Below are 27,071 nucleotides of genomic sequence, written 5' to 3' on the forward strand. Positions count from 1 at the left end.
TGGCTGACTAAATACTTTTTTCCCCCACTGTATCTGGTTTTAGTCGCTTAAGTTTACACTGAAAACATTTTAACCATCCCCCCACCACATTTTTAATTTTTTATTTGGCGGCAACAATTTAGCAGTGGCGGCCCAATGCTGCTAAATGAATACCATCACCAACACTCTGACACCTGTGTGCGTGTAGCTGCAGGATAACCGGGAGGAGTTCAAGAAGACGTGGAACCCTCGTTTCACGCTGCGTAGCCATTTTGATGCCATCAGAGCGTTGACATTCCACCCCAGCCAGGCTGTTCTACTCACAGCCTCCGAGGACGGAACCCTGAAGCTGTGGAACCTCAACAAGGCGATACACTCCAAGAAGTAAGAGCCTAAGGAATAGCAGGAACATAACACACGAATATCAGGACCTGTTTTTAAAAAGTGTATCATCAAGTTGGAATGCTTATCTAGGCTCAGGTCCCTCCTGTCCATGTAATCTTATTCAGTGTGATTTAAAGGGCAAAACTGATCCCAGATTAGCACTCACTCCTACTCTGAGATGCTTTATGAATACAGGCCCAGGAGTGGGAAAGAAACTGAATGAGGTCTGGTAGTGTGCTATAACACTGTGCTGTAATGTGTAAATCGTTTTTGGTCTTTGCCTCCACAGAAATGCAGCGCTGGACGTTGAGCCCATCTACACCTTCAGAGCCCACAGGTGAGCTCAGAGCGCACGCGCACACACGCACGCAAACACACACATACACACATTTGATGCAACTATCACGTGTTTTGGTGTGTTTCTGGGTTAATAGCTAATCTTTGAGTAATTGTGTGTGTGTGCGTACAGTGGTGCAGTTCTGTCTCTGGCCATGGGTGAGGACGGCGACTCGTGCTACAGCGGGGGTCTGGACGGAACCGTGCGCTGCTGGAAGATCCCAGACCTCAACGTGGATCCCTACGACAACTACGGTCAGTCCCTGACCCCTGTCTGACCCCTCTGTTACCTTTCACCTCCAGTCAACCAGTCAGGACTAGCCAGGTTTATCCCCAGCTAACGTATTCAGCTCTGAGTCAGTGGATTACACATGATCATCAATCATCACTATCATCTCCATGAAAACAGATTGACTGACATTAGGGCTGTGACGGTCATGGAATTTTTTGGACCTCCACACAGTTCTTTGGAAGAGGTGTAATTTCCTCCATATTAAAGGGATAGTTCGAGATTTTGGCAATGAAGCCATTTATCTACATACTTCCCCAGAGTTGGATTAACAGTAACAGCTAGCATGCTAACTGTTCCTGTAGACATCCAGTCATTGCGCTAATGCTAGTTAGCAATAGCTCGTGAATCTACCTCTTACTTCCTTCATACTGGACGCAAAGACATAAAAATGGTATCCATGATGGTATTCAGTTGTAGCTAGTGATATTCATAAAAGTTATTGTTTAAAAAAAAATACCCCCCAAAAGAAAATCGGGGACCGCGGACCCCAGTTTGAAAACACCTGACCTAGGCAACCGAAGACTCGTTTGCTACAACACCTTGCTTGTTTCAGCAAGGAGCAACAAAGTTTCATCACGTTGTAGAATCCATTTGTGTGTGTGTGTCTCTTTGTTGTGTAGACCCGGGCATAGAGAGCAGTGTGTTGTCGGGTCATGAGGACTCAGTGTGGGGTCTGACGTACTCTGTCCCCCACCATCGCCTGGCCTCCTGCTCTGCAGACGGGACCGTTCGCATCTGGGACCCCCAGAACTCTGCCCCCTGTCTCTCCGTCTTCAACAAGGAGAAAGGTGAGTGTGTGTGTGTGTGTGTGTGTGTGTGTGTGTGTGTGTGTGTGTGTGTGTGTGTGTGTGTGTGTGTGTGTGTGTGTGTGTGTGTGTGTGTGTGTGTGTGTGTGTGTGTGTGTGTGTGTGTGTGTGTGAGAGTGAGTGATATCTTAACTCTCTCCTCCCCCCTCCCTCAGAGCACGGAACACCAACCTCAGTGGCCTTTGTGAACTCTGACCCCGACCAGGCGGTGGTGTCATTTGACGGCGGCGAGACGCTGCTCTATGACCTCAACACAGAGCAGAGCATCATGGTCCTGGAGACCGGGACTAAGGACGGTGAGTCCTAGGGCATGTTCTAATAATGTCCGAATGCTTCCTGTGCCCTGGCTGGTCTAGCGGTAATGGCGCAGCCTCTGGCACATATGTGTACAGTGTTGGCTAGGGGTGTAATGGTTCACCAAACCCACAGTTCGGTACCTATTGCGGTTTTAGGGTCACGGTTCAGTTTTGGTACAACGAGAACATTTTAATGCCATTCACAATGTTTAGCATTCACAATGTTTCTTGGCATTGTCTGTTGAGACAGGATTGTTATGTTCGGCCTCTCAAGTTTCCACACTGATGCTGCGTTTGTAACCATGTGGGAGGTGGGAATTTACCAGTTGTGAGGTCGTAAATACCAGTTAGAGGCATTAATGTGATTTGGACTCGTTGAGGAACGCTGATTGGCTAATGACCAACAAACTGCGTCAACTATAGACTAAAAGTACAGCTATCATGCTTTAAAAAAATGTATAGAGTAAAAAAAAATAGATTGATTTTTATAAATCTTGTTTTGTTGTTGCATTGAACTGCTGAAAATGCTGTTATAGAGGCCGTTTCCTTAGTAGGTGATGTCAGAGGTCACCATGTGGGAGAAGTGGGTGCTCAGAATGATAGACGAGTTTCCCACTAGTAATTACCAGTTGGAGGGCCATTTAAGTGGTTTTTTCCCAGTCATATGTGGTAAATTCCCTCTTCCCATATGGTTACGAACGCACCATGACAACGCACTTGTGACTCTCATAAAGGGGGCGTGTCTGTAGCACAGTACATCTCCAATCCGGGGTAATGTGATGGGCTGTCACTTTTAAGGAAGCACAACACCGGGTGCATTGGCCAATTCATTGAAAACTTTGTCTTTGGCTTGCTTATACAGAGCGGGTACTAGCTGTTTGCTGAAATGAGTGCAAGAGGGAAGTTGGTGATGTTGCTCGAGCACTTTCACGAGGTGCTGAAACACCCTATTCTCAACCACTGAGAATGGGCTCATATCCGCGGCTATAAACCAAAGACTGTAAAAAAATATGAACATAGCCCACCTATCACTCTTGTAATTTCTTTGGCCCAGTCAGAATCTGCTGCCAAGGGCAGAGGGGAGACAATGTTGTGTTGTTGATTCTTTGCGTTTCCGTCTTGCTCCGGTATACTGGGGTGATGTCGGCGTAAATGTGTCAACATATTTGAGTTGTTGGCAGCTGCATAGGCTATTCTCGTTGCACGTAGCGGCATACTGTTAACTTTTTTATCCACAACTCTCTGTCCATCACCGTTGTAATCTACTGGGAGTCTCCTCACAAAATGACAGTTTTAAAATGTGCCAATTTTGATTACCACCGTGCACGTACGCTCTAGACTGGGCCAAAGAAATCCCGGAGTCGCCTCTTCACTGTTGACGTTGAGACCGGTGTTTTGCGGGTACTATTTAATGAAGCTGCCAGTTTGCGCTGTTCTGTGAAGGGAGTAGTACACAGCGTTGTACGAGATCTTCAGTTTCTTGGCAATTTCTCGCATGGAATAGCCTTCATTTCTCAGAACAAGAATAGACTGACGAGGTTCAGAAGAAAGTTATTTGTTTCTGGCCATTTTGAGCCTGTAATTGAACCCACAATTGCTGATGCTCCAGATAATCAACTAGTCTCAAGAAGGCCAGTTTTATTGCTTCTTTAATCAGCACAACAGTTTTCAGCGGTGCTAACATAATTGCAAAAGTGTTTTCTAATGATCAATTAGCCTTTTAAAATGATAAACTTGGATTAGCAAACACAACGTGCCATTGGAACACAGGACTGATGGTTGCTGATAATGGGCCTCTGTATGCCTATGTAGATATTCCATAAAAAATCAGCCGTTTCCAGCTACAATAGCCATTTACAACATTAACAATGTCTACACTGTATTTCGGACCAATTTAATGTTATTTTAATGGACCAAAAAATTGATTTTCTTTCGAAAACAAGGCAAGTTCTATGTGACGCCAAACTTTTGAACGGTAGTGTATATATTGAAATAATTCATCATTCTGTGCCCCTTCCTTGAGAGAAGCCAGGAGGATCTCCCTCAATACTGATCTGTGTGTGTTTGTGAGCTGATCTGTGTGTGTCGCCCCCTGCAGGCAGTGAGCTGATTAATTGTGTGGTCAGCCACCCCTCTGAGCCCATCTCCATCACCGCACACGAGAATCGCACTATCCGCTATCTCGACAACAAGACAGGTCAGCCCCTCTCCACTGCTAAGTCCTATCTTTATGTAACTACGCCAGAATTAGGCCTCGTGCTTGATCTGTTTTATCTGGGTCGAACTAGCCCATAGCGCCATAACTTGTTTTGATCATTTAATGAAATTAAATTGAATGCCCATCTGTGTGTGTTACCAGGTAAAGTGATCCACTCCATGGTGGCACACCTGGATGCAGTCACCTGTCTGACCACGGACCCCAAAGGCACTTACCTCATCTCTGGCAGTGAGTACCCTGTCTTGTATTGGAACTCTAACCCAGTGTTTCTTAATCCTGGTCCTGGGGACCAAAAGGGCTGCAATTGTTTTTGTTTTTGCCCTAGCACTACACACCTGATTCCACTAATCAAAGGTTTGATGATGAGTTGATTAGTCGTGGAATCAGGTGTGTAGTGCTAGGGTAAAAACAACAACAATTGCAGCCCATTTGGGTCCCCAGGAGCAGGAAACACTGTTTCTAAACACATAACATTGATCCAAGATGGCGCCGGAGGAGATAGCTGCCGTTTTCCGGCCCTCTAACCAATTGTACTATTATGTGTGTTTTTTCGCGTTATTTGTAATTTATTCTGTACATGATGTTTCTGCCACCGTCTCTTATGACCAAAAAGAGCTTCTGGATATCAGGACAGCGATTACTCAACTCGTATTGGACGAATACGTTTTCTTCAATGAGTCGGACGCAAAGGATATTCTATAGACACCCGACAAGGCCCAAATCCCCGTCATTCGCATGAAAAAGAGACAGAGATATCATGGACGTAGGCCTTGTAAGGATCCGACGGCGAGCGAATAAACTGCCTCTTCCATCAATCCTATTAGCCAATGTTCAATCGTTTGAAAATAAATTGGACGACCTAAGCTCAAGGTTATCCTACCAACGGAATATTGAAAACTGTAATATCTTATGTTTCACCGAGTCGTGGCTGAACGACGACATGGATAACATACAGCTGGCGGGATATACGTTACATTGGCAGGATAGAATGGCTGACTCCTGTAAGACAAGGGGTGGCGGTCTGTGTATATTTGTAAACAACAGCTGGTGCATAAAATCTAATACTAAGGAAGTCTCGAGGTAGAGTATCTCATGATAAGCTGCAGACCACACTATTTACCAAGAGAGTTTTCGTCTATATTTTTCGTAGCTGTCTATTTACCACCACAAACCGATGCTGGCACTAAGATTGCACTCAATGAGCTATATAAGGCCATAAGCAAACATAAAAACGCTCATCCAGAGGCAGCGCTCCTAGTGGCCGGGGACTTTTAATGCAGGGAAACTTAAATCCGTTCTACTTGATTTCTACCAGCATGTTAAATGTGCAACCAGAGGTAAAAAAAACTCTAGACCACCTTTACTCCACATACAGAGACGCGTGCAAAGCTCTCCCTCGCCCTCCATTTGGCAAATCTGACCATAACTCTATCCTTCTGATTCCTGCTTATAAGCAAAAACTAAAGCAGGAAGCACCAGTGACTCGGTTAATAAGGAAGTGGTCAGATGATGCAGATGCTAAGCTACAGGACTGTTTTGCTAGCACAGACTGGAATATGTTCCAGGATTCTTCCGATAGCATTGAGGAGTACACCACATCAGTCACTGGCTTCATCAATAAGTGCATCGATGACGTCGTCCCCACAGTGACCGTACCTACATATTCCAACCAGAAGCCATGGATTACAGTCAACATCCGCACTGAGCTGAAGGGTAGAGCTGCCGCTTTCAAGGAGCGGGACTCTAACCCGGACCCTTATAAGAAATCCCGCTATGCCCTCTGACGGACCATCAAACAGGCAAAGTACAGGACTAAGATTTAATTGTACTACACCGGCTCTGACGCTCATCAGATGTGGCAGGGCTTGCAAACTATTACAGACTACAAAGGGAAGCAGAGCCGCGAGCTGCCCAGTGACACAAGCCTACCAGACACGCTAAATCACTTCTATGCTCGCTTCAAGGCAAGCAACACTGAAGCATGCATAAGAGCATCAGCTGTTCCGGATGACTGCGATCACGCTCTCCGTAGCTGATGTGAGTAAGACTTTTAAGCAGGTCAACATTCGCAATGCCGCAGGGCCAGACTGATTACCAGGACATGTACTCAGAGCATGCGCTGACCAACTGGCAAGTGTCTTCACAGACATGTCCGTGACTGAGTCTGTAATACCAACATGTTTCAAGCAGACAACCATAGTCCCTGTGCCCAAGAACACTAAGATAACCTACCTAAATGACTACCGACCCGTAGCCATGAAGTGCTTTGAAAGGTTGTTCATTGCTCACATCAACACCATTGTCCCAGAAACACTAGACCCACTCCAATTTGGATACCTCCCCAACAGATTCACAGATGATGCAATCTCAATTGCACTCCACACTGCCCTTTCCCACCTGGACAAGAGGAACACCAACGTGAGAATGATATTCATTGACTACAGCTCAGCATTCAACACCATAGTGCCCTCAAAGCTCATCACTAAGCTAAGGACCCTGGGACTAAACACCTCCCTCTGCAACTGGATCCTGGACTTCCTGACGGGCCACCCCCATGTGGTAAGGGTAGGTAAAAACACATCTGCCACGCTGATCCTCAACACGGGGGCCCCTCAGGGGTGCGTGCTCAGTCCCTTCCTGTACTCCTTGTTCACCCATGACTGCATGGCCAGGCACGACTCCAACACCATCATTAAGTTTGCCGATGACACAACAGTGGTAGGCCTGATCACCGACAATGATGAGACAGCCTATAGGGAGGTCAGAGACCTGGCCGTGTGGTGCCAGGATAACAACCTCTCCCTCAACGTGATCAAGACAAAGAAGATGATTGTGGACTACAGGAAAAATAAGAGGACTGAGCACGCCCCCATTCTCATCGACAGGGCTGTAGTGGAACAGGTTGAGAAGTTCAAGTTCCTTTGTGTCCACATCACCAACAAACTATCATGGTCCAAACACACCAAGACAGTCGTGAAGAGGGCACGACAAAGCTTATTCCCCCTCAGGAGACTGAAAAGATTTGGCATGGGTCCTCAGATCCTCAAAAGGTTATACAGCATCGAGAGCATCCTGACTGGTTGCATCACTGCCTGGTATGGCAACTGCTCGGCCTCCGACCGCAAGACACTACAGAGGGTAGTGCGTACGGCCCAGTGTTTCACTGGGACCAAGCTTCCTGCCATCCAGGACCTCTATACCAGGCGGTGTCAGAGGAAGGCCCTAAAAATTGTCAGACTCCAGTCACCCTAGTCATAGACTCTTCTCTCTGCTACCGCACGGCAAGCGGTACCGGAGCGCCAAGTCTAGGTCCAAAAGGCTTCTTAAAAGCTTCTACCCCCAATCCATAAGACTCCTGAACAGCTAGTCATGGCTACCCAGACTATTTGCATTGTTCTTTTACGCTGCTGCTACTCTGTTTATTATCTATGCATAGTCATTTTAACTCTACCCACATGTACATATTACCTCAATTACCTCGACTAACCGGTGCCCCCGCACATTGACTCTGTACCGGTACCCCCTGTATTTAGCCTTGCTATTGTTATTTTATTTTACTGCTGCTCTTTCATTATTTGCTATTTTTATTTTTTACTTATCTATATTTTACTTAACACTTTATTATTATATATATTTTTTTTGCTGTATTGTTGGCTAAGGGCTTGTAAGTAAGCATTTCACTGTAAGGTCTACACCTGTTGTATTCGGTGCATGTGGCAAATAAAATTTCATTTGATTTGATGATTCCGCTGTACTCGGACTGTGCTCTCTGCTTCCCCCTGCAGGCCATGACTGTTCGGTGCGTCTGTGGATGCTGGACAACAGGACGTGTGTGCAGGAGATCACGGCCCACAGGAAGAAGCATGACGAGGCCATTCACGACGTGGCCTTCCACCCCTCGCAGCCCTTCATCGCCTCGGCCGGCGCCGACGCACTCGCCAAGATCTTCGTCTGAGAGGAGGCACAGACAGGGACTCACCATCATCCTCACTGGTGAGACACTAGGGTACAGAGAGTGTGTGTGTGTGCTTTATATTACAATCTGTTTGTTGAGTTTCTTTTCTTTACTTGTCCCTTCTTTTCATTACAGCCCGACAATCACAACTTGGCCAGAGGAGAGTGATGACTACAATGGACAAACCTCACCTGCCTACACACACAATTCCACATTCACAGTTAAACATACACATCCAGTAACATACACACACAAAACTGTGTCCTGCACCCCACTGGCTGGGTCATTGCCACAGGACACTATTACCCACAGTTCTCTAGCTATCCCATGATGCCTCAGTAACTTGTTGCGATACTAATCATACTGCTTTTCTAACGACTTACCTGGCAGCTCGTTTTATTAGGTCAGTTTACTACACTACAATACTCTATTAATTTCAACTTTTACAGTCCACTCATGGTTATTATAAGGCAGTGTGTGTTGACTTTGATCACTACGCATGCCGATGCATCACCTACTACAATTAGTGACACACACACACACAGGTTAACATTCAGTTTGAAACGTGTTTTTTAGCGATAAGAAGCTTAGCTCACCAGTTGCTAACACACATAAGTACCTAACTACAGTAGAGTCCAGTACCCACCCAGTGATGGCAGTAGCCATTGTCTACTGCAACACAGTGTGGGGGCACAATGCATTTCATTCCAAAGACTTCTGAGGGTTTTAGTTTGTGTGTGTTTTGGAGACGCCTCCTAACCATTGTTGGACAAACAACTTTAATTTTAGCCTCATCGCCAAGACACTAAGTTTGAGTGTTTGTGTGTCCGGTATTGTACGGTCATCCATTTCAGTAGAATTAACTTTGATAGGAATGGTGTGTGTGTTGCACTTGTTTAATCTTGGTGCTAAGACCTCGTCAGTCCAAGTCTGAATCAGGGACCTGTTTGCATTTGAGCTGTGTGTGTGTGTGTGTGTGTGTGTGTGTGTGTGTGTGTGTGTGTGTGTGTGTGTGTGTGTGTGTGTGTGTGTGTGTGTGTGTGTGTACTGTTCTTCTTCACTGGGATATTTGTCATCAACAGTAGCTTGATATGGCTTGCATCATGCGTCACTCTCCAGCCATGCCATCTGTTTGTGTTGAGATACTGTAAGGGTCATTTTGATCTCATAGGAAGACTAACACGCTATGCTAAGCAGACACTTTTCTATTGGTTTACTTTCATATTTTTGTATGTGTGTGTGTGTGAAGTTGGCCTTTGTCATTTCTTCAGGATAGCTGGTTTGTGAAAGAGTATGTGGAGTTGATGCCACAGTGGAGCCCTCTGACTGAAACGGTTGACGTTACCAGAAAGTGGCACTACTCCCAAGATGGCGTCCTGTATTCTCACTCCGTTCCATATGTCGGCATCAAGTCAGAATGGTCCTTGGTGCTGGTGTATTTATTTAGGCTTGTGCTTGGAAACAATCATATTATCCATTGAAATGACTGTTGTTGATTTGGTTTCTGGTGCGAGGCAGGTCGCAGTTGCACTGCACTGACTTGCCCAGCGTGCTCATAGTGGGAAACTGGCCTCCCTCCCGTGTCAATGGAGCCAGCAGGGGAAATTGCCCCCAGGATATGGGAACAAAAGCAACATAAAGAGCCCTCCTTCCTGTCCCTTTCCCCTATGGAGAGGAAACAAGAACAAACACTACCTAACCCCCGAGCCCCGTTACATTGGCCTCCGCGACAAAGACTGAACTAGACAGGGTTGGTGACTGTTCACCAAGCGGTCACTTTGTGCTTGGATTATTGTGGAGCTATTTTTCCTGGATGGCTCTGAGCTGTGGGCGACCGCTAAAGACTGACATTATGGGTGATGTCGTTGGGTAGCCGGCCTCCTGGATCCGTCAAGTTTATTTTCGAACTTTCCGGGGTGGAACAGAGGCGGGGGGAGCCCTGAGGGCAGATCTCTGGCTGTGGAAACATGGTTCAACATGGTTCTACAAGCCAGGGCAGAGCAGGGCATGGCAGTAAATAATGAATGGTCCAGTAGCACCATGTCAATCAGTAACTGGCCCTGAGCTGCCCCCAACCCTACTAATCAACCCCTAGCACACCCCAGAGGGAGGGGGTAGAAGTCATCCCAAACCACTGATTCCAGATCAAATATTTCTTCATCTCCTTAATGGCTAAAGGAAGCATTGGGGTTAGGGTAATCTGATCCTATGTCTGTGGTTAAGGTCAACTTTAACCAAGAGCCCCTACAGTACATGCTACAGGGTCACTACAGGGGTCAGAGAATCAGAGAAATGACTGAGAGGTCAACGTTTTCCTCTCCACTGCAAGACCTTATGGGAAAACACTCTGGTCTGATCAGACAGGTTTCTCTGGACTTGGTTAAGTAAATATCAGCTTCATGTGTTTGCTTTAACATGATTGTTTCAGATGTATTGAATTTGATGAGGCAGAGAGAATGCCTAAGTGCTTCTGTAGCACATTGTGTGCTGTAATCCTTTGTTATTGAGAGGATAACTATAGTACACAGTTGTCAATCACCCAGCTGATGGTATCACCCACACTAACTAACGGTTGGCTATATGCTGCACTACATCAGCTGCACTAGACTCCCAAGACTAGACCAAGAGCTTATCTGTAGCTCGTATGTGTCTTAGTCTGGCTGTGGAGACCAGGGCCCAGTTTCCCAAAAGCATCTTAAAGAGCGACTGCCCCTAAAAAGCAACTTCTTGTTTTGTAAAGGGCCTATATGGCATCGATATGAGTCAGAAACATTTATTCTACTGTCAAAATTGATTACAAAGTGTAAATAGGATCATTTTGGTCATAAAGTCAGTCTCGTCCAAAATGGAGATTTGCGAGATAGGAAAAAATGGTATGTCACGGAATGAAGGGTACCGTAACAGTCTTCCGTAGTTTCCGTTTATTTTAATCAGCAGCACCCAAGTAATCATCAATTCTGAGCGCAGCTGCACACGACCAGATCGTAATGCTCATGGTCAATTTGGTTTGACTTTCGATATTCCAATGGGGCTAGTTAGGGACCATCAGTGGACATGGGACAATATTTTAAATGTTCAACCCAACTATACATTGTAGAAAACCAAATATAAATCATATAGCAATATTGGAAGCATTTAATGAGACACCTAAAAGATGTGCAACATGAAAAAATTGTCCCATTTACATTGTGTAATTTATTGACGGTCCCTAAATATCCCCAGAGATAAGCTATCCAAAGTCAAACCAATTTTGCCACAGTCGCACACCAGCGGCTGAAGCTAATTGGCGAAATGATTTGGCTAACTCTTCCCACCTGTGAACATGCACAAGAGACACCCACATCAAAGCACACCCCGAAACCAACTTGCGTTTGAATTCAGTCGAGGCTGCTAGTGTTTGTTAATTAACCAAATCTAAAACGAGGCTAAATAAGGAAGTGCAGTCACCCTTCAAGTCCAAGTTCATCGTAAGAACCTTCATAGAAGCATTGTCAAATTTCCAAGCTGTTTCCCAAAACCATTGTAACTAAAGTTGCATTTGAAAACACTCGTTATTTTCCCGACACACCTCAGCTAAGTGCGTCGTTAGATGCTTTTTTACCCTTCCTCGTCACTTTATACACAGAACAGAAGATCTCAGCTAAACATAGACTCTATATGTTTATCGGTCTCTCTGTGAACGCAGATAACTTCAAAATGAAGTTGACTGCTAAAAATACAAAGTTGCCAATGTCTTTGCGATTGTTCCAAACAAGCGAAGATACAAAGATGCTTCAAATAAAAACCGAGTTGACTGTGGGGCGCAGAAGGACAAACAAAAATATAAATACAGATAGTAGGCTTATATAGGCTGAATACAAAGGCCTGTTTATTTAAATCATATTGAAATCAATTTCATGTTCAAACAATTGAGTTATATTTTGCTGGCTAGCCTACTTCCTGCAATTTTTGCCTCTATATATTTCATGATGTGTAACGTGCGCAGTGATATGCCAAATCTGTGATTCTTGCATTATTATTGGGTAAGCATTAGAATAAGCCGGCTCAATATTTGCGGCCATTAGGTGATAATCTCTCTAGAAGCTGATCCGTTAAGGTAAAATATAAATAGAGAAAGCTGTTCCGAGAGCAGCTCTGCCTTTCTTTCGATCCTATCAGTATCGACACATGCTCCAACGACACACTTGGCGAACGTTCTTTCTGCGTGGTGTTTTGGGAAATGCATGTTACATCTTCGGCTGTTGTAGGAATGATGCATTGTTAAAACACTTGTAAGCCAAAATTCCATCGCTATTGGGAAACCAGGCCCTGAAGTGTCTCACTGGTATTTCTCCTACCTTCACGTAAATATTAAGACTGCATGAGTGTGTTGGATGAACTCTGCACTCAGTGTCTGTGTGTCAGTCAGTGTACATGTACAGTGGGGAGAATAAGTATTTGATACACTGCCGATTTTGCAGGTTTTCCTACTTACAAAGCATGTAGAGGTCTGTAATTTTTATCATAGGTACACTTCAACTGTGAGAGACGGAATCTAAAACAAAAATCCAGAAAATCACATTGTATGATTTTTAAGTAATTAATTTGCATTTTATTGCATGACATATAAGTATTTGATCACCTACCAACCAGTAAGAATTCCGGCTCTCATAGACCTGTTAGTTTTTCTTTAAGAAGCCCTCCTGTTCTCCACTCATTACCTGTATTAACTGCACCTGTTTGAACTCGTTACCTGTATAAAAGACACCTGTCCACACACTCAATCAAACAGACTCCAACCTCTCCACAATGGCCAAGACCAGAGAGCTGTGTAAGGACATCAGGGATAAAATTGTAGACCTGCACAAGGCTGGAAAGGGCTACAGGACAATAGGCAAGCAGCTTGGTGAGAAGGCAACAACTGTTGGCGCAATTATTAGAAAATGGAAGAAGTTCAAGATGACGGTCAATCACCCTCGGTCTGGGGCTCCATGCAAGATCTCACCTCGTGGGGCATCAATGATCATGAGGAAGGTGAGGGATCAGCCCAGAACTACACGGCAGGACCTGGTCAATGACCTGAAGAGAGCTGGGACCACAGTCTCAAAGAAAACCATTAGTAACACACTATGCCGTCATGGATTAAAATCCTGCAGCGCACGCAAGGTCCCCCTGCTCAAGCCAGCGCACGTCCAGGCCCGTCTGAAGTTTGCCAATGACCATCTGGTCATGTGTTCTGATGAGACAAAAATAGAGCTTTTTGGTCTAAACTCCACTCGCCGTGTTTGGAGGAAGAAGAAGGATGAGTACAACCCCAAGAACACAATCCCAACCGTGAAGCATGGAGGTGGAAACATCATTCTTTGGGGATGCTTTTCTGCAAAGGGGACAGGACGACTGCACCGTATTGAGGGGAGGATGGATGGGGCCATGTATCGCGAGATCTTGGCTAACAACCTCCTTCCCTCAGTAAGAGCATTGAAGATGGGTCGTGGCTGGGTCTTCCAGCATGACAACGACCCGAAACACACAGCCAGGGCAACTAAGGAGTGGCTCCGTAAGAAGCATCTCAAGGTCCTTGAGTGGCCTAGCCAGTCTCCAGACCTGAACCCAATAGAAAATCTTTGGAGGGAGCTGAAAGTCCGTATTGCCCAGCGACAGCCCCGAAACCTGAAGGATCTGGAGAAGGTCTTTATGGAGGAGTGGGCCAAAATCCCTGCTGCAGGGTGTGCAAACCTGGTCAAGACCTACAGGAAACGTATGATCTCTGTAATTGCAAACAAAGGTTTCTGTACCAAATATTAAGTTCTGCTTTTCTAATGTATCAAATACTTATGTCATGCAATAAAATGCAAATTCATTACTTAAAAATCATACAATGTGATTTTCTGGATTTTTGTTTTAGATTCCATCTCTCACAGTTGAAGTGTACATATGATAAAAATTACAGACCTCTACATGCTTTGTAAGTAGGAAAACCTGCAAAATCGGCATTGTATCAAATACTTGTCCTCACTGTACGTCTGCAGCCTTGAGCTATAGACTGGTCCTAATACGCTCAAATATGTCCCTCTTCTGAGAACAGACTAATCGATGTGACAAATCAAAAAAGCGAGAGGAAAATAAAATGACTGTAAATGATAAAAGAGTTGCCATTATGTAATGTACATGTCCATTTTCATTTTTTATTTGTTGCTTTTTCCCCTTTGATTATATTATTATGTAAGAATACTGTAGTATTATAAGTGAAATCATTCTTCTTTGCTAGGCTTAGAACTTGCTTGTGATTGATAATGACAATGTATACCTTGTAAAAAAAAAAAAACGGTTAACAAATCAGAAAAATGACCAAAAAACTAAAAACATCAAAAAGTGATCAGTCCGAGGCCAAGGTAAAGGACTCTTGTTTCTTTGTGTTTTTATTTTTTTAATAGCAACTTATCACTGTGTGATATTTTGTACATCATATTAAGCTGTATTCAAACCATTTCCTCTAACTACAAGGGATAAGAGACCTGCTTTTTATTGAGTTTGTTTTATTATATATATTTTTTGAACTGCATTCTAGCTTGTATCAAATGACAGATTTTCCTTCTCTTTTTTGGTTTTGTTTCATTTGCGGGTCTCGTGTTGTATGTCATTAAAGAAGAAAGACGAAAATAAAAGAACGATTTTGTACAGTGAATTGAGAGCAATGTTGTCATTCATTGTATCTTGTCAATTGTAATTTATTAGTGTATTACTAAATGTTAATGATCAACCTAATGATCCAGGGTTTCCCTGTTATATGTTCCTTGAATAGCAACATAGTAGAGTTGTTCCACGAAATGAGTCCCTTTTGCGTCCCTCTGATATTTTTGCGCCAATATTGAATTTTAAAAGCCTGTTATATTACATGGAAAATTCAAAAACGTTATGAGTAAAGACTTGCTAAAATGATAAAATTCATCATTTTGACATGTCCCTCTGTGCACCCTCTGAGACTTCTAGTCAAATCATAGTGTAAATTAATGACCTGGTTCTACTCTTTTTGGCAGTTTTGTGGTGGAAAACGGAGCATGTTGAGCATAATAGTCAACCCTGTTGCCCATAGATCAACATGCTAGAAACGTTTGAACTTTCCCCCTGTCACAAGGGGATTTATGGCTGATTTAAGATGAAATCGTCAACCCTGTTACTTGCACTTAATAGGCTAGTAATTTTTTTACAAATATAACATCTCTTGAGACGGGAAAACTTGTTTTTTATTAAGTTTATCCTGTCCTCTTTATGACAATGTAAACATTTGGTGAAATCAAACATTACACTACCCAATACATAACAACCCAATACACTCTTCTCTCCCTCACCTGACTTCATGTGACCTCACCTGACTTTTGTCCAGACCAGGAATATCTGACGTACCCCTGTCTTCTAACCAAGTCATCACTAGTTCTGCAACTAGACAGGTTTTACAGGCCTCTGGGATAAGACGCAACAGGACCCACAACAAGCAAGTGACCAAGGGATTGTTCATGAACAAGCCACATTAACATGACAATCTTACATTTACATTTTAGTCATTTAGCAGACGCTCTTATCCAGAGCGACTTACAGTTAGCACATACATTATTTTATCGAACCCACAACCCTGGCGTTGCAAACGCCATGCTCTACCAACTGAGCTACATCCCCTGCCGGCCATTCCCTCCCCTACCCTGGACGACGCTGGGCCAATTGTGCGCCGCCCCATGGGTCTCCCGGTTGCGGCCGGCTACGACAGAGCCTGGATTCGAACCAGGATCTCTAGTGGCACAGCTAGCACTGCGATGCAGTGCCTTAGACCACTGCGCCACTCGGGACACCCACCTGCTACTCATGCTCTGGAGAAGACAATCCAGAAATATCAAGCTTGCAGCACCCCTTCCTGAAGACTAGCAAGGTCAGTTTTATTACTTATGTGATGAAGATCAAAACAGACCTTGGATCAGTCCAGTATTATGATGTCAGACTCCGAGGGATACATTTCCCTCTAGTGGTCCTTAAAGAAGCTACAACTCAGAACAACTGCTGATAAGAATGTGCTTTTTACAGTAGGTTTATTGTGTTCACTTCTCTTATTCCAATTAGCATCATCTATGGCTAATAGATTATCTATATCGAAATTATTGTTGTTCATAATAGGCAATGAGACATTCAACAAACATTCAACAAAGAGTACCTACCAAAAGTCATAAAGTGAGTTAGTTACCTACCAAAAGTTATTTTTACCGCTCTGTTTTTACACCTTTTTTGCAGCTCTGTTCTACTTCACTGAGTATAATGGTAGTTGCACTGTAGGTGCGGTCCTATATTAGAATCAGAGAGAGACCTGCATGTCATTGGCACTGCCAAGACGGAGAGGAGAGAGAACTTATAAAAGAGGGAGAGAAATATTTGTGAGCAGTTCCCCTCCAGCTAGAATAAGAAGAAGAAGTAAAGAAGAGAAATTACCATAAAACACAGAGGGAGGAAAAAGAGAGAAGGGGGGTGTTGCTAGCATGGGAGGAGACCAGGGAGTAGGAGGGACTAACATGGGCTTATGCAGAGCTCCAACTCCCCCCATTGGCAGAGAGCTGTGTCACTCATATCACATCCTCCTTGGCTGTGGCAAGTTCAGAATGGAGGGAGGGGGAGAGGGAGGTAACCTCACATAGCTCTCTCTGTCTTGTTTTTCTACAGAAAATAGTTAACTCGGCTGAAACTGAAACAGGGCAAGACTTGTAAAAGAAAAGCCCCACCAGGCTGTCTCTCTCAGTTTCCTGCTCAAGGAAGCCATTTTGTACAGGCTGGAGTGTAGGACAACAAACTTTTGGTTGTTGTTTTTTCTCCTTCCTCATTGTTTCCTGTGAAAATTTGGATTTTCTCATCTGCAGAACAACTTCTTCACCAGAGAAGGAGGAGGAGAAAGAGGAAAGGTAGGAGGGGATAAGTTTTTCTCAGTATGTCTCTCACGTTTGCCTTGCCAGGATAATGAAAGAACAAGTGTGAGTGCAGATCACAAAAAGCAAGAGGGAGAGAAAGAAAGAAAGGAGCTGTGCTTCCTGGATAGAGATCTCCTATTGACTCCTCTTGGAGAGGGGGTGGACACAGGACAGAGACTCTCTGTAGCAGTGTGTGTTTGTGTGTGGATCAGCGTGTCCACACCCTCACGGTCCTGCTCTCTGAGGGAGGTAGAGCGTGCGTGTGTGTAGCGAAGGATGGCCAACGCCAGCCCCTGCATGTCGTCAGGACCCCTGTCCCAGGTCTTCTTCCACCCAGGGGGCCCCTCTCCCCCAGACTCCCTGGTGATGCAGCAGGGGACCCCCATGGCTGTGCCTCCCACACCTACCCACGGTGGCTTCCCCCCTGTGGACCTGGGGGCTGGACCGGGCCCTGGGGGGGCTGCCATGTCCCACGTGCCCCCCACCCTGGCTGGGGTCTCCTTCATCATCCAGATTGGGCTGACCAGAGAGTCAGTGCTGCTGCCCCAGACCGCTGACCTGGCCTTCGTCAAACAGATCGCCTGCTCCATCGTGGACATCAAGGTGAGAGCACATTCTGTGTGTGTGTGTGTCTGTGTGTGTGTGCAGCCTGGCCTCAGAGCCATACGAAACATACTTGACGTATATCTGAGCATCTCCAACATGTATGATACCTACTAATGGTCTAGTTACTTTAAACAGAATCAAAAGTAGAGAGGTTGATCAGGGAGGATGGGTGGGCGTAATCTGCGACCGTTTGGCAATCGAAAGGTTGCATGTTCGAGTCGCGTTGTATCACATATTTAAGTACAGAATAATATGAATTTCCCTGAGACCACGTTGGTGTGTGTGTGAGATTTACGTACAGAGTAATATATTTGCCCTGAGATCACGTTAGTGTGTGTGAGAGAGTGTGTGTGTGTGTGTTTTTCATGTTTATCTGTTTAGTAATCGATGACGAGCTCTAAGTGCTATAATAGTAATAGTGAAGCAATGTTTATCTTCTGTGAGAAAGTCTTTGCCACCCTTTGCTTTCCAACTGTCTCTGAGATGTCATAAATAATGATGATTGATTTTGGCAGTGAATGTCTCTCTCTCTCGCTCTCTCTCTCACACACACACACACACACACACACACACACACACACACACACACACACACACATCCAAGTGCTATGAAGTGATGTATACGATTTTGTCTAGAAGTAAGTTAATGTTCATGTAATGAACAGTTTATGACATACAGGGGAACACAGTTCCATCACTGTAACAGACTATGAGCTAATGTCACAAAACTGTGACACCTACAAGAACACTAATTGCTACAATTACCCCTGCTTGATTCTCCCACGTCTGAAGGATACCTTCCACAATCTACATCCATAATCCAATTTATGAAACACATTTAAAACTGCTGATCATGTTTCATTTGATCTGGTTGTGCTCAGAGTGGCACCAATTTATGTGCATCGAATAGAAAGTAAAACAATTACTGAGTAACCCTCCATAGTGTTTTACCATACGGCCAGGTTCCACCTGGGTCATGCTTATACAGTACAGGGAATAAGCAAGGCGGCCATTTTGCAGCAGCCAGCAGGAGAAGATTATCCTAAAATCAGTGCCTGGAATAAGAGGCGTGGGTTTATTTATTGATGTATTTTTTGTTGTTGTGTATTTATCCCCTTTTTCTCCCCAATTTCAATCTTGTCTCATCGCTGCAACTCCCCAACGGGCTCGGGAGGCGATGGTCGAGTCATGCGTCCTCCGAAACATGACCCGCCAAACCGCACTTCTTAACACCCGCCCGCTTAACCCGGAAGCCAGCCACACCAATGTGTCGGAGGAAAACACTGTTCACCTGACGACCGAGGTCATCCTGCACTCGCCTGGCCTGCCACAAGAGCGTGATGAGCCAAGTAAATGATGAGCCGAACGACACTGGGCCAATTGTGCGTCGCCCTATGGGACTCCAGATCACGGCCGGTTGTGATACAGCCCGGGATCGAACTCGGGTCTGTAGTGACGCCTTAGACCGCTGCGCCACTCGGGAGGCCCCGAAGAGGCGTGGGTTTTTATCAGCCAATTAGACTGTGAGATGGTTAGATTACCAGATTTCCAAAGCCAGTCACTGGAGGTTGGCCAACGGCAGCTTGAAAAATTTGCCACTGGCTTTTCCAGGAAATGCTGTAAGAAAGATATCTCCCTCAGCCTCCACCACTGCTTTCCCTAATCTGTTATTGTTGTGTGGAACAAAACCAGCTCGATGCCTGCTCTCATATCCTTGTGACAGTTCTATACAGTGGGGGGAAAAAGTATTTATTCAGCCACCAATTGTGCAAGTTCTCCCACTTAAAAAGATGAGAGAGGCCTGTAATTTTCATCATAGGTACACGTCAACTATGACAGACAAAATTAGATTTTTTTTTCCTGAAAATCACATTGTAGGATTTTTAATGAATTTATTTGCAAATTATGGTGGAAAATAAGTATTTGGTCAATAACAAAAGTTTCTCAATACTTTGTTATATACCCTTTGTTGGCAATGACACAGGTCAAACGTTTTCTGTAAGTCTTCACAAGGTTTTCACACACTGTTGCTGGTATTTTGGACTCACCTTGTTGTGCTGTGCTCACTTGAACAGGAAGGTGGCGCGGCGATCCTTCTTGTGGGCTCTAGAAAGAGGCCCGAAATCCCGACTTGGAATTCCGAGTTGGATGACAAAATTATTTTCTGTATTTTCCCAGTTTTATCCGAGTTCCCAGTTGTCTTGAACTCACTGAAGTCTGAGATTTCCCAGTTCCGAGTTTCCAGTTGTTTTGAACACGGCAGTCATCATGCTGGATTGACAGCATGGCCAATGTATTCAAACTTTTCTGGCCCATGGCGTTACCCCCTTTTTCGTGATATCCAATTGGTAGTTACGATCTTGTCTCATCGCTGCAACGCCCCTACGGACTCGGCGAAGGTCGGGATCCAAGCCGCACTGCTTCTTGACACACTTAACCCGGAAGCCAGCCGCACCAATGTGTCGGAAGAAACACTGTCGAAGTGACGACCAAAGTCAGTTTGCAGGCACCACAAGGAGTTTCTAGAGTACGATGCGACAAGGACATCCCGGATGGCCAAACCCTTCCCTAACCCAGACAACGCTGGGCCGATTGTGCTCGGCCTCATGGTTCTCACAGCCTGGGATCGAACCCGGGGCTGCAGTGGCTCCTTAGTACTCATTGTTGAATTTGCGATTCTTAACTTGTTATGTAATGTTTATGTCCAATGGCCGATGAGCACCGATATGTTTTATCTATAATTTTGCTTCATATGACGAGGATTGAAAAGGATTTGCCAGTAGATTGCCGACTTGATGCATGATGATGACTGCTTGTCTAGCTTGCTAGCTAAGATTTTGAAAGTATGATGTTGACATGATCAGTCCAATCAAAGCTACTGTAGATATAATGTGATTTGACGTCATTTTATCTGTGGCCAATGACCTTGATCCTTCTTGGATGGGCACTTCTAATGTAAGTCTATGGCAGCACCCAAGGGGCTTGAATTTTCTAGCTGTACCCGTAGATTTTGCGGTGAAGTAGTGTCCCCGTGAGTGACAGAACACTGAGCCAATCACGGCGTAACTAGAGAACATTACCAACCCCTACGCTCTGTATTTTCCGCTGGCTGCCCCACCACCACAGAAAGCACTGAGCTAGGCTGAAACACCTGCATTTTAGAGCTGCCTTTCTCAAGAAAGCAAAAAAAGAGACCATGTTTGTATGCGGCTTTATTAGTTATTTATTTTACATTGTTTGCAAGCTGATATGTGACACGTATTAATGCCAACATAACATGCAAAACAAGCCCATTTTTTTTGTTTTTGCTAAACAGGTGCTCTTAATGACTTTATCGCCACTGAATGTAGTACTAAAAATAGGTAGAACAAAAACACATTAAGAAATAAGAAGAACACGAGAAAGTAAGAAGCTATATACAGGGTCAGTTCCAATACCATATTTACAATCTGCAGGGATACTGGAGTGAGAAGTAGACATACAATAGGGGTAAGGTGACTAGGATGTATGATAAACAGAGTAGCAGCAACATAAATGAAGATTGTATGTGAGTGTGTGTGTGTCTGTAGAGTCAGTATAAATGGGCGTGCATGTTATGTGTGTGTTGGAGTGTCAGTGTGCATGAGTGTGTAGAGCAGGGGTGTCAAACTCATTTTAGCTCAGGGGCCACATGGAGGAAAATCTATTACTAAGTGGGCCGGACCGGAAAAATCATGGTATATATAACTTAAAAACAACAACTTCAGATTGTTTTCTTTGTTTTAATACGATCAACATACAACATAAAGCTGGAGCCTGAGGACAGTGTGTCCAAAATAGTACAAGCACAACATCACTATTAATCATAAAACACGTCAAGTTTATTTGAAAATTCTAAAGAAAAAGAACACACAAACACACAATGCCTCAGTGATTAACAGAACTGTTTCACAGATCACAGAACTATATCAGGGTGTCATTTCTCAGGCAGAAATGTAGATCAAAATAATGAAGTCCTGTTCCCCAAACAAGTGCAAGAACCACAGAGTCAAGAATAGGTTAAATATACAAATAAAATAAAATCAATTAAAAACAATAGCACATCAACATAAAAACATATAAACATAAAGCTGGAGCCTGAGGACAGTGTCCAAAAGCACAACATCACTATTAATCATAAAACACCTCAAGTTATTTGAAAGTTCTGAGGATAAAGAACACACAAACACACAATGCCTCAGTGATTCACAGAAGTATATCACAGATCACAGAACTATATCAGGGTGTCATTTCTCAGGCAGAAATGTAGATAAAAATTATGAAATCCTGTTCCCCAAACAAGTGCAAGAACCACAGAGTCAATAATAGGTTAAATATACAAATAAAATAAAATAAATTAAAAACAATAGCACATCAACATAAAAACATATAAACATAAATCTGAAAGCGTTGCTCAAACTCCCGTAACAGTCCAGTTATTTTATCTTTGAACCGCTTCATGTCTGCCACATGTTGGGTCGCGCACACATTTTTCAGACAGGGGAAGTGAGCTGCATCACCACCGGCAAGTTGCGTCTCCCACAATGACAGCTTCAACTTGAAAGAACGTATGCTGTCATAATAATGCGTGACAACTTTGTTGCGCCCTTGCAGCTGTTTGTTCAAGTTATTCAGGTGCTCTGTAACATCCACCATAAATGCAAGGTCCGGCATCCATTCTGCGGAATGAAATTCTAACACTGGTTTGCCCTTTTCTTCCATGAACTGTTCAATTTCTTCTCGTAAATCAAAGAAACGCCTCAGCACAGCACCTCGGCTTAACCATCTTACCTCAGTGTGGTATGGCAGGCCATAGATGTGGTCTTTCTCTCTGAGAAGGCTGTCAAACTGACAGTGATTCAGGCTTCTGGATCGGATGAAATTAACAGTTTGGATGACCACCTTCATGACATTATCCATCTTTAATGACTTGCAACACAAAGCCTCCTGGTGCAAAATACAGTGAAAAGTCAAAAAATCACGTCCTCCATTTGCAGATTGCACTTTCTCTCTGAACTTTGTCACAACGCCTGCTTTTTTCCCGATCATTGAGGGCGCACCATCTGTAGCCAGGCTGACAGCGCGGGACCAGTCCACTCCGACCCTGTCCAGCGCGCCGACGAGTGCGGTAAAAATATCAGCTGCTGTCGTTGTATCTGTCATCGGCACCAACTCCACAAACTCCTCGGTGACGGTCAATGTGTCATCAACTCCGCGGTTGAAAAAATGGCCAGTTATGCAACATCTGTAATGTCCGTGCTTTCATCAATTGCAACCGAAAACGCAATAAATGACTTTACTTTTTGCTTCAACTGGCTGTCCAAATCCACTGAAAGATCGGAAATCCTGTCTGCAACTGTGTTTCTTGTCAGGCTGATATTTGCAAAAGCCTGCCGCTTTTCAGGGCACACAATCTCCGCTGCCTTCATCATGCATGTTTTTACAAATTCACCCTCACTAAATGGTTTTGAAGCCACTGCGATTTCATTAGCAATGAGTTAGCTAGCTTTCACTGCAGCGTCACTGATGTCTCGGCTGTGAGTAAACACAGACTGCTGTTTCTTCAGACCCGCCAACAGTTCATTCACCTTCTCTCATCTCCGCTTTCCTTGAAAGTTGTCATATTTGTCGGCATGAAGACTCACATAGTGGCGACGAAGGTTATATTCTTTCAGCACTGCAACATGCTCTGAACACACCAAACATACAGCTTTCCCATTCAATTCCGTGATTAAATAGGATGACCATTTTTCTTGGAACACTCTGCACTCTGCGTCCACTTTTCTCTTTTTTGACAGAGACATATTGGGGCAATGAGGGTGCCAAAGCACATAATGTTAAAAGTAGAAGCCGTAATAAATATCGCGGGCAAAACAAAGTAGCTCATTGGCTGCACGTGCTTGACCTACTTGCTCTGCCCCGGTATAAACAGTTTGCTTGCTTAACACAATTGCTATTGCGCCATCCAGTGGACGCAATTGGAACAGCAGTTTATTTTATTGAAAAATTGCAGCGCATTTTTATACAAAAAAAATAAAATAATAATAATAATAATTATAATTATTTTATTTTTTCAAAATCATCTCGCGGGCCGGATTAAACCCGTTTGTGGGCCTGATCCGGCCCGCGGGCCGTACGTTTGACACCCCTGGTGTAGAGTCCTGTATGTAGCAGTCTTATGGCTTGGGGATAGAAGCTGTTCAGGAGCCTGTTGGTGTCAGACTTGATGCACCGGTACCGCTTGCCGTGCGGAAGCAGAGAGAACAGTCTATGGCTTGGGTGGCTGGAATCGTTAGCGATTTTCCAGGCCTTCCTTTCACACTGCCTGATATAGAGCTCCTGGATGGCAGGGAGCTCGGCCCCAATGATCTATTGGGCTGTCCGCACCACCCTCTGTTGCCATACCAAGCAGTGATGCGGCCAGTCAAGATGCTCTCAATGTTGCAGCTGTAAAACTGTTTGAGGATTTGAGGGCCCATACCAAACTTTTCAACCTCCTGAGGGGGAAGAGGCGCTGTCACGCCTTCTTTACGACTGTACGCAGACCATTTTAGTGATTTGGACACCGAGGAACTTGAATTTCTCAACCCCCCCCCCCCCATTTTCTGTAGTCCACGATCAGCTCCTTGGTTACACTGACGTTGAGGGAGAGGTTGTTGTCCCGGGCCAATCTGCCAGGTCACTGACCTCCTCCCTATATGCTGTCTCATCGTTGCCGGTGATCAGGCCTACCACCGTCATGTCGTCAGCAAACTTGATAATGGTGTTGGAGTCGTGTGTGGCCAGACAGTCGTGGGTGAACAGGGAGTACAGGAGGGAACTAAGCACACACCCCTGTGGGGCCCCCGGGTTGAGGGTCAGTGTGGCGTGCAATTGAAATTGTGTCGTCTATAGATTTGTTGGGGCGGTATGCAAATTGGAGTGGGTCTAGGGTGTCTGGGATGATGGAGTTGATATGTGCCATAACCAGCCTTTCAAGCACTTCATTATTACAGATGTGAGTGCTACCGGGTGGTAGTCATTGTGGCATGAAGCCTTAGAGTTTTTGGGAACAGGAATGATGGTAGTCATCTTAAAACGTTGGGATTACAGACTGGGACAAGGAGAGGTTGCTAATTACCGTGAATATGTCTGCCAGCTGATCTGCGCATGCTCTAAAAACACGCCCTGGAATACCGTCCGTCCCTGCGCACTTATGAGTGTTGACCTGATTAACCTTTTCACACGTACCAACAAACAGGTGTGATCATTCTACAGTGGTCCGTGCAGCGTACGCTCAAACCGGTGTGATTAGAATGCTTATTTAGAACGTCCAGTTTCGATTGACACAACAGTCAGCATTTGAGCTGGCCACAATGGTTTTTCACAGAAAAGTTTTGAACAAACACAGTCCTTACAAAGTTATGTCCTGAATGTGACCAGTTTATTTTTGGATGCAATGTTCAGACATTCACAGAAGTAGCAACAACATACACAATCATCCAAACCGGAAAATGTAGGCTACATTAGTCCTAGCGCTAACTGCGGAAAGATTGACATAACACAAGCGGTCATATTAAGAGAACTCTCGGCTGACAGAAACCACAATATGAATTAGCTAAACATTGATCGAAATGATTGAGTAAAACACTTTCTAGAAATCGCAAGTAATCCGATGATGGGTAGTTTGTGCACGCCGCCATGTTTATTTTTTCGCGTCAACCAAAGATAATAAGAGGAGACAAGATGGAGTTTGGTCTGTTTGCAATATGCATGTTGAAGGGGGTGTGTCGTCTACGATCATTCACTTCCAGAAGTTTATTAGAAAGATGAGTGAACCATTCCTTCACCTCATTATAACATCTTTGGTCTGACAGACGTGCATGGGCGGTGTGTTCAATAGGGCGATATGGGCGACGCACTGCCAAACGGGAAAAGGAAGGGATTTTTTTTCTAATCAATTATATCATGGCAACAGTAGTTCAGTGTTCACGTCTGATCTGCCAGCCACTAAATGTCCAATCAGGCTAAAGTCGTGCTTCAAATGTCCCCGCCCGTTTTGGGGCGATTTCAGTCAGGTTGAAAATCGCCCAGAAGTCTCTCATAGCCTCTAATGTAAAATATTTTTTTTTCAAATTTCGGAGCTTTCAATACATTCTCTATGGGTGTCTGAGGGCTTGCACTTACGCGCTTTCGTCATACGTAACGTAACGTAACCATGAACGGCAGACAGCAACGCTTGGACAGCGACTGGTGTAACCGACATGCACCATCTTTCAGAAAAGATTAAGAAAAATGAGCTGTCAAAGACCCACATTGATAGCTGTTTGAGATTGTCTGCTTTGGTGAGAGTGAATATTGCCACTCAACTGGATGAGGGATACAGGCTAGCTGTCCGCCGCCACAACGATGAGGTTAGCAACAGCAGAGTCGTGAACACTGTCTACGAGAATCGAGACGACCTCATAGAATGTTTTGAAGCCATCCGGACGGGTTCATTGGGTTCATTTGACCAGCCCACCGTACCAGAAGCTACAGAATAAGGACATCGATGCTGTCTTTATCAAACGTGCCCTCGACAGCTTCGCAAGCAGTGTGCAGGCCATAAGGTAAGATAAAGATTAAACAATATCATTCGATCTTTCTCAAAGCAGAGCTTTATTTGAAAATGTATGCATGAAAGGAGACTGCATTTGTGTTTGAAATTACATTATTGTCATTATATATGGCCAGTGGTGTAATCTATCTTATTTTATATACTATGTGTACTGTACAGTGGTGCTCATAAGTGTATGAACACATTCTAAAGCTGACTAAAAAGAGGAATAAAAAAATAAAAAAATCATCTTTTGGAAATTGATCTTAATGACTTAATTAAAAAAGTTGGAAAATCCAACCTTTAAGGACACCAATTTTCTTTTCTTTTTTATTCCTCTTTTTAGTCAACTTTAGCATGGGATCATAAGCTTATGAGCACCACTGTATACTGTGCTGAACATCCAGGCTATGTGAGACACAAAGGCTAACTTAAACACTAAATACTTTATGCATCCCTGCCCATTTTAAGTGGAACTGAAGTATTTGTACTATACATGGATACATTGCATATACCTGTGCATCACATAGACAACAATACTGTACAAAGCCAACAAACACATTGGTCTGTTTGCCTTCAGGGACTCCTCTCAACAGCAGCTGCAAGAAGCAACAGGAGCCAAAAGACCCAGAACAGCTTTGAGAGAAGAGGAGAAGCAGAGGCTGTCTGAAGAGGTCTGCAACAC

General features: G+C 44.3%; 1 protein-coding gene across 1 annotated transcript in view; it reads left to right on the forward strand.

Annotated features, from left to right (window-relative positions):
• Positions 1–14,930, forward strand: part of strn4 (striatin, calmodulin binding protein 4) — a 35,418-nt gene extending 20,488 nt beyond the window's left edge. Inside the window, exons 10-18 of the mRNA XM_084148365.1 lie at positions 188–363; positions 653–700; positions 833–954; positions 1,612–1,779; positions 1,953–2,093; positions 4,192–4,290; positions 4,453–4,539; positions 8,097–8,304; positions 8,402–14,930. Of these exons, the coding sequence (XP_084004491.1) occupies positions 188–363; positions 653–700; positions 833–954; positions 1,612–1,779; positions 1,953–2,093; positions 4,192–4,290; positions 4,453–4,539; positions 8,097–8,266 (1,011 nt within the window). The 3' untranslated portion in view covers positions 8,267–8,304; positions 8,402–14,930. The remainder of the gene's footprint in view (positions 1–187; positions 364–652; positions 701–832; positions 955–1,611; positions 1,780–1,952; positions 2,094–4,191; positions 4,291–4,452; positions 4,540–8,096; positions 8,305–8,401) is intronic.
• The last annotated feature ends 12,141 nt before the right edge of the window (positions 14,931–27,071 follow it).

This window comes from Coregonus lavaretus (assembly GCF_964263955.1).
Source record: "Coregonus lavaretus genome assembly, chromosome: 30".
NCBI classification, from domain to species: domain Eukaryota; kingdom Metazoa; phylum Chordata; class Actinopteri; order Salmoniformes; family Salmonidae; genus Coregonus; species Coregonus lavaretus.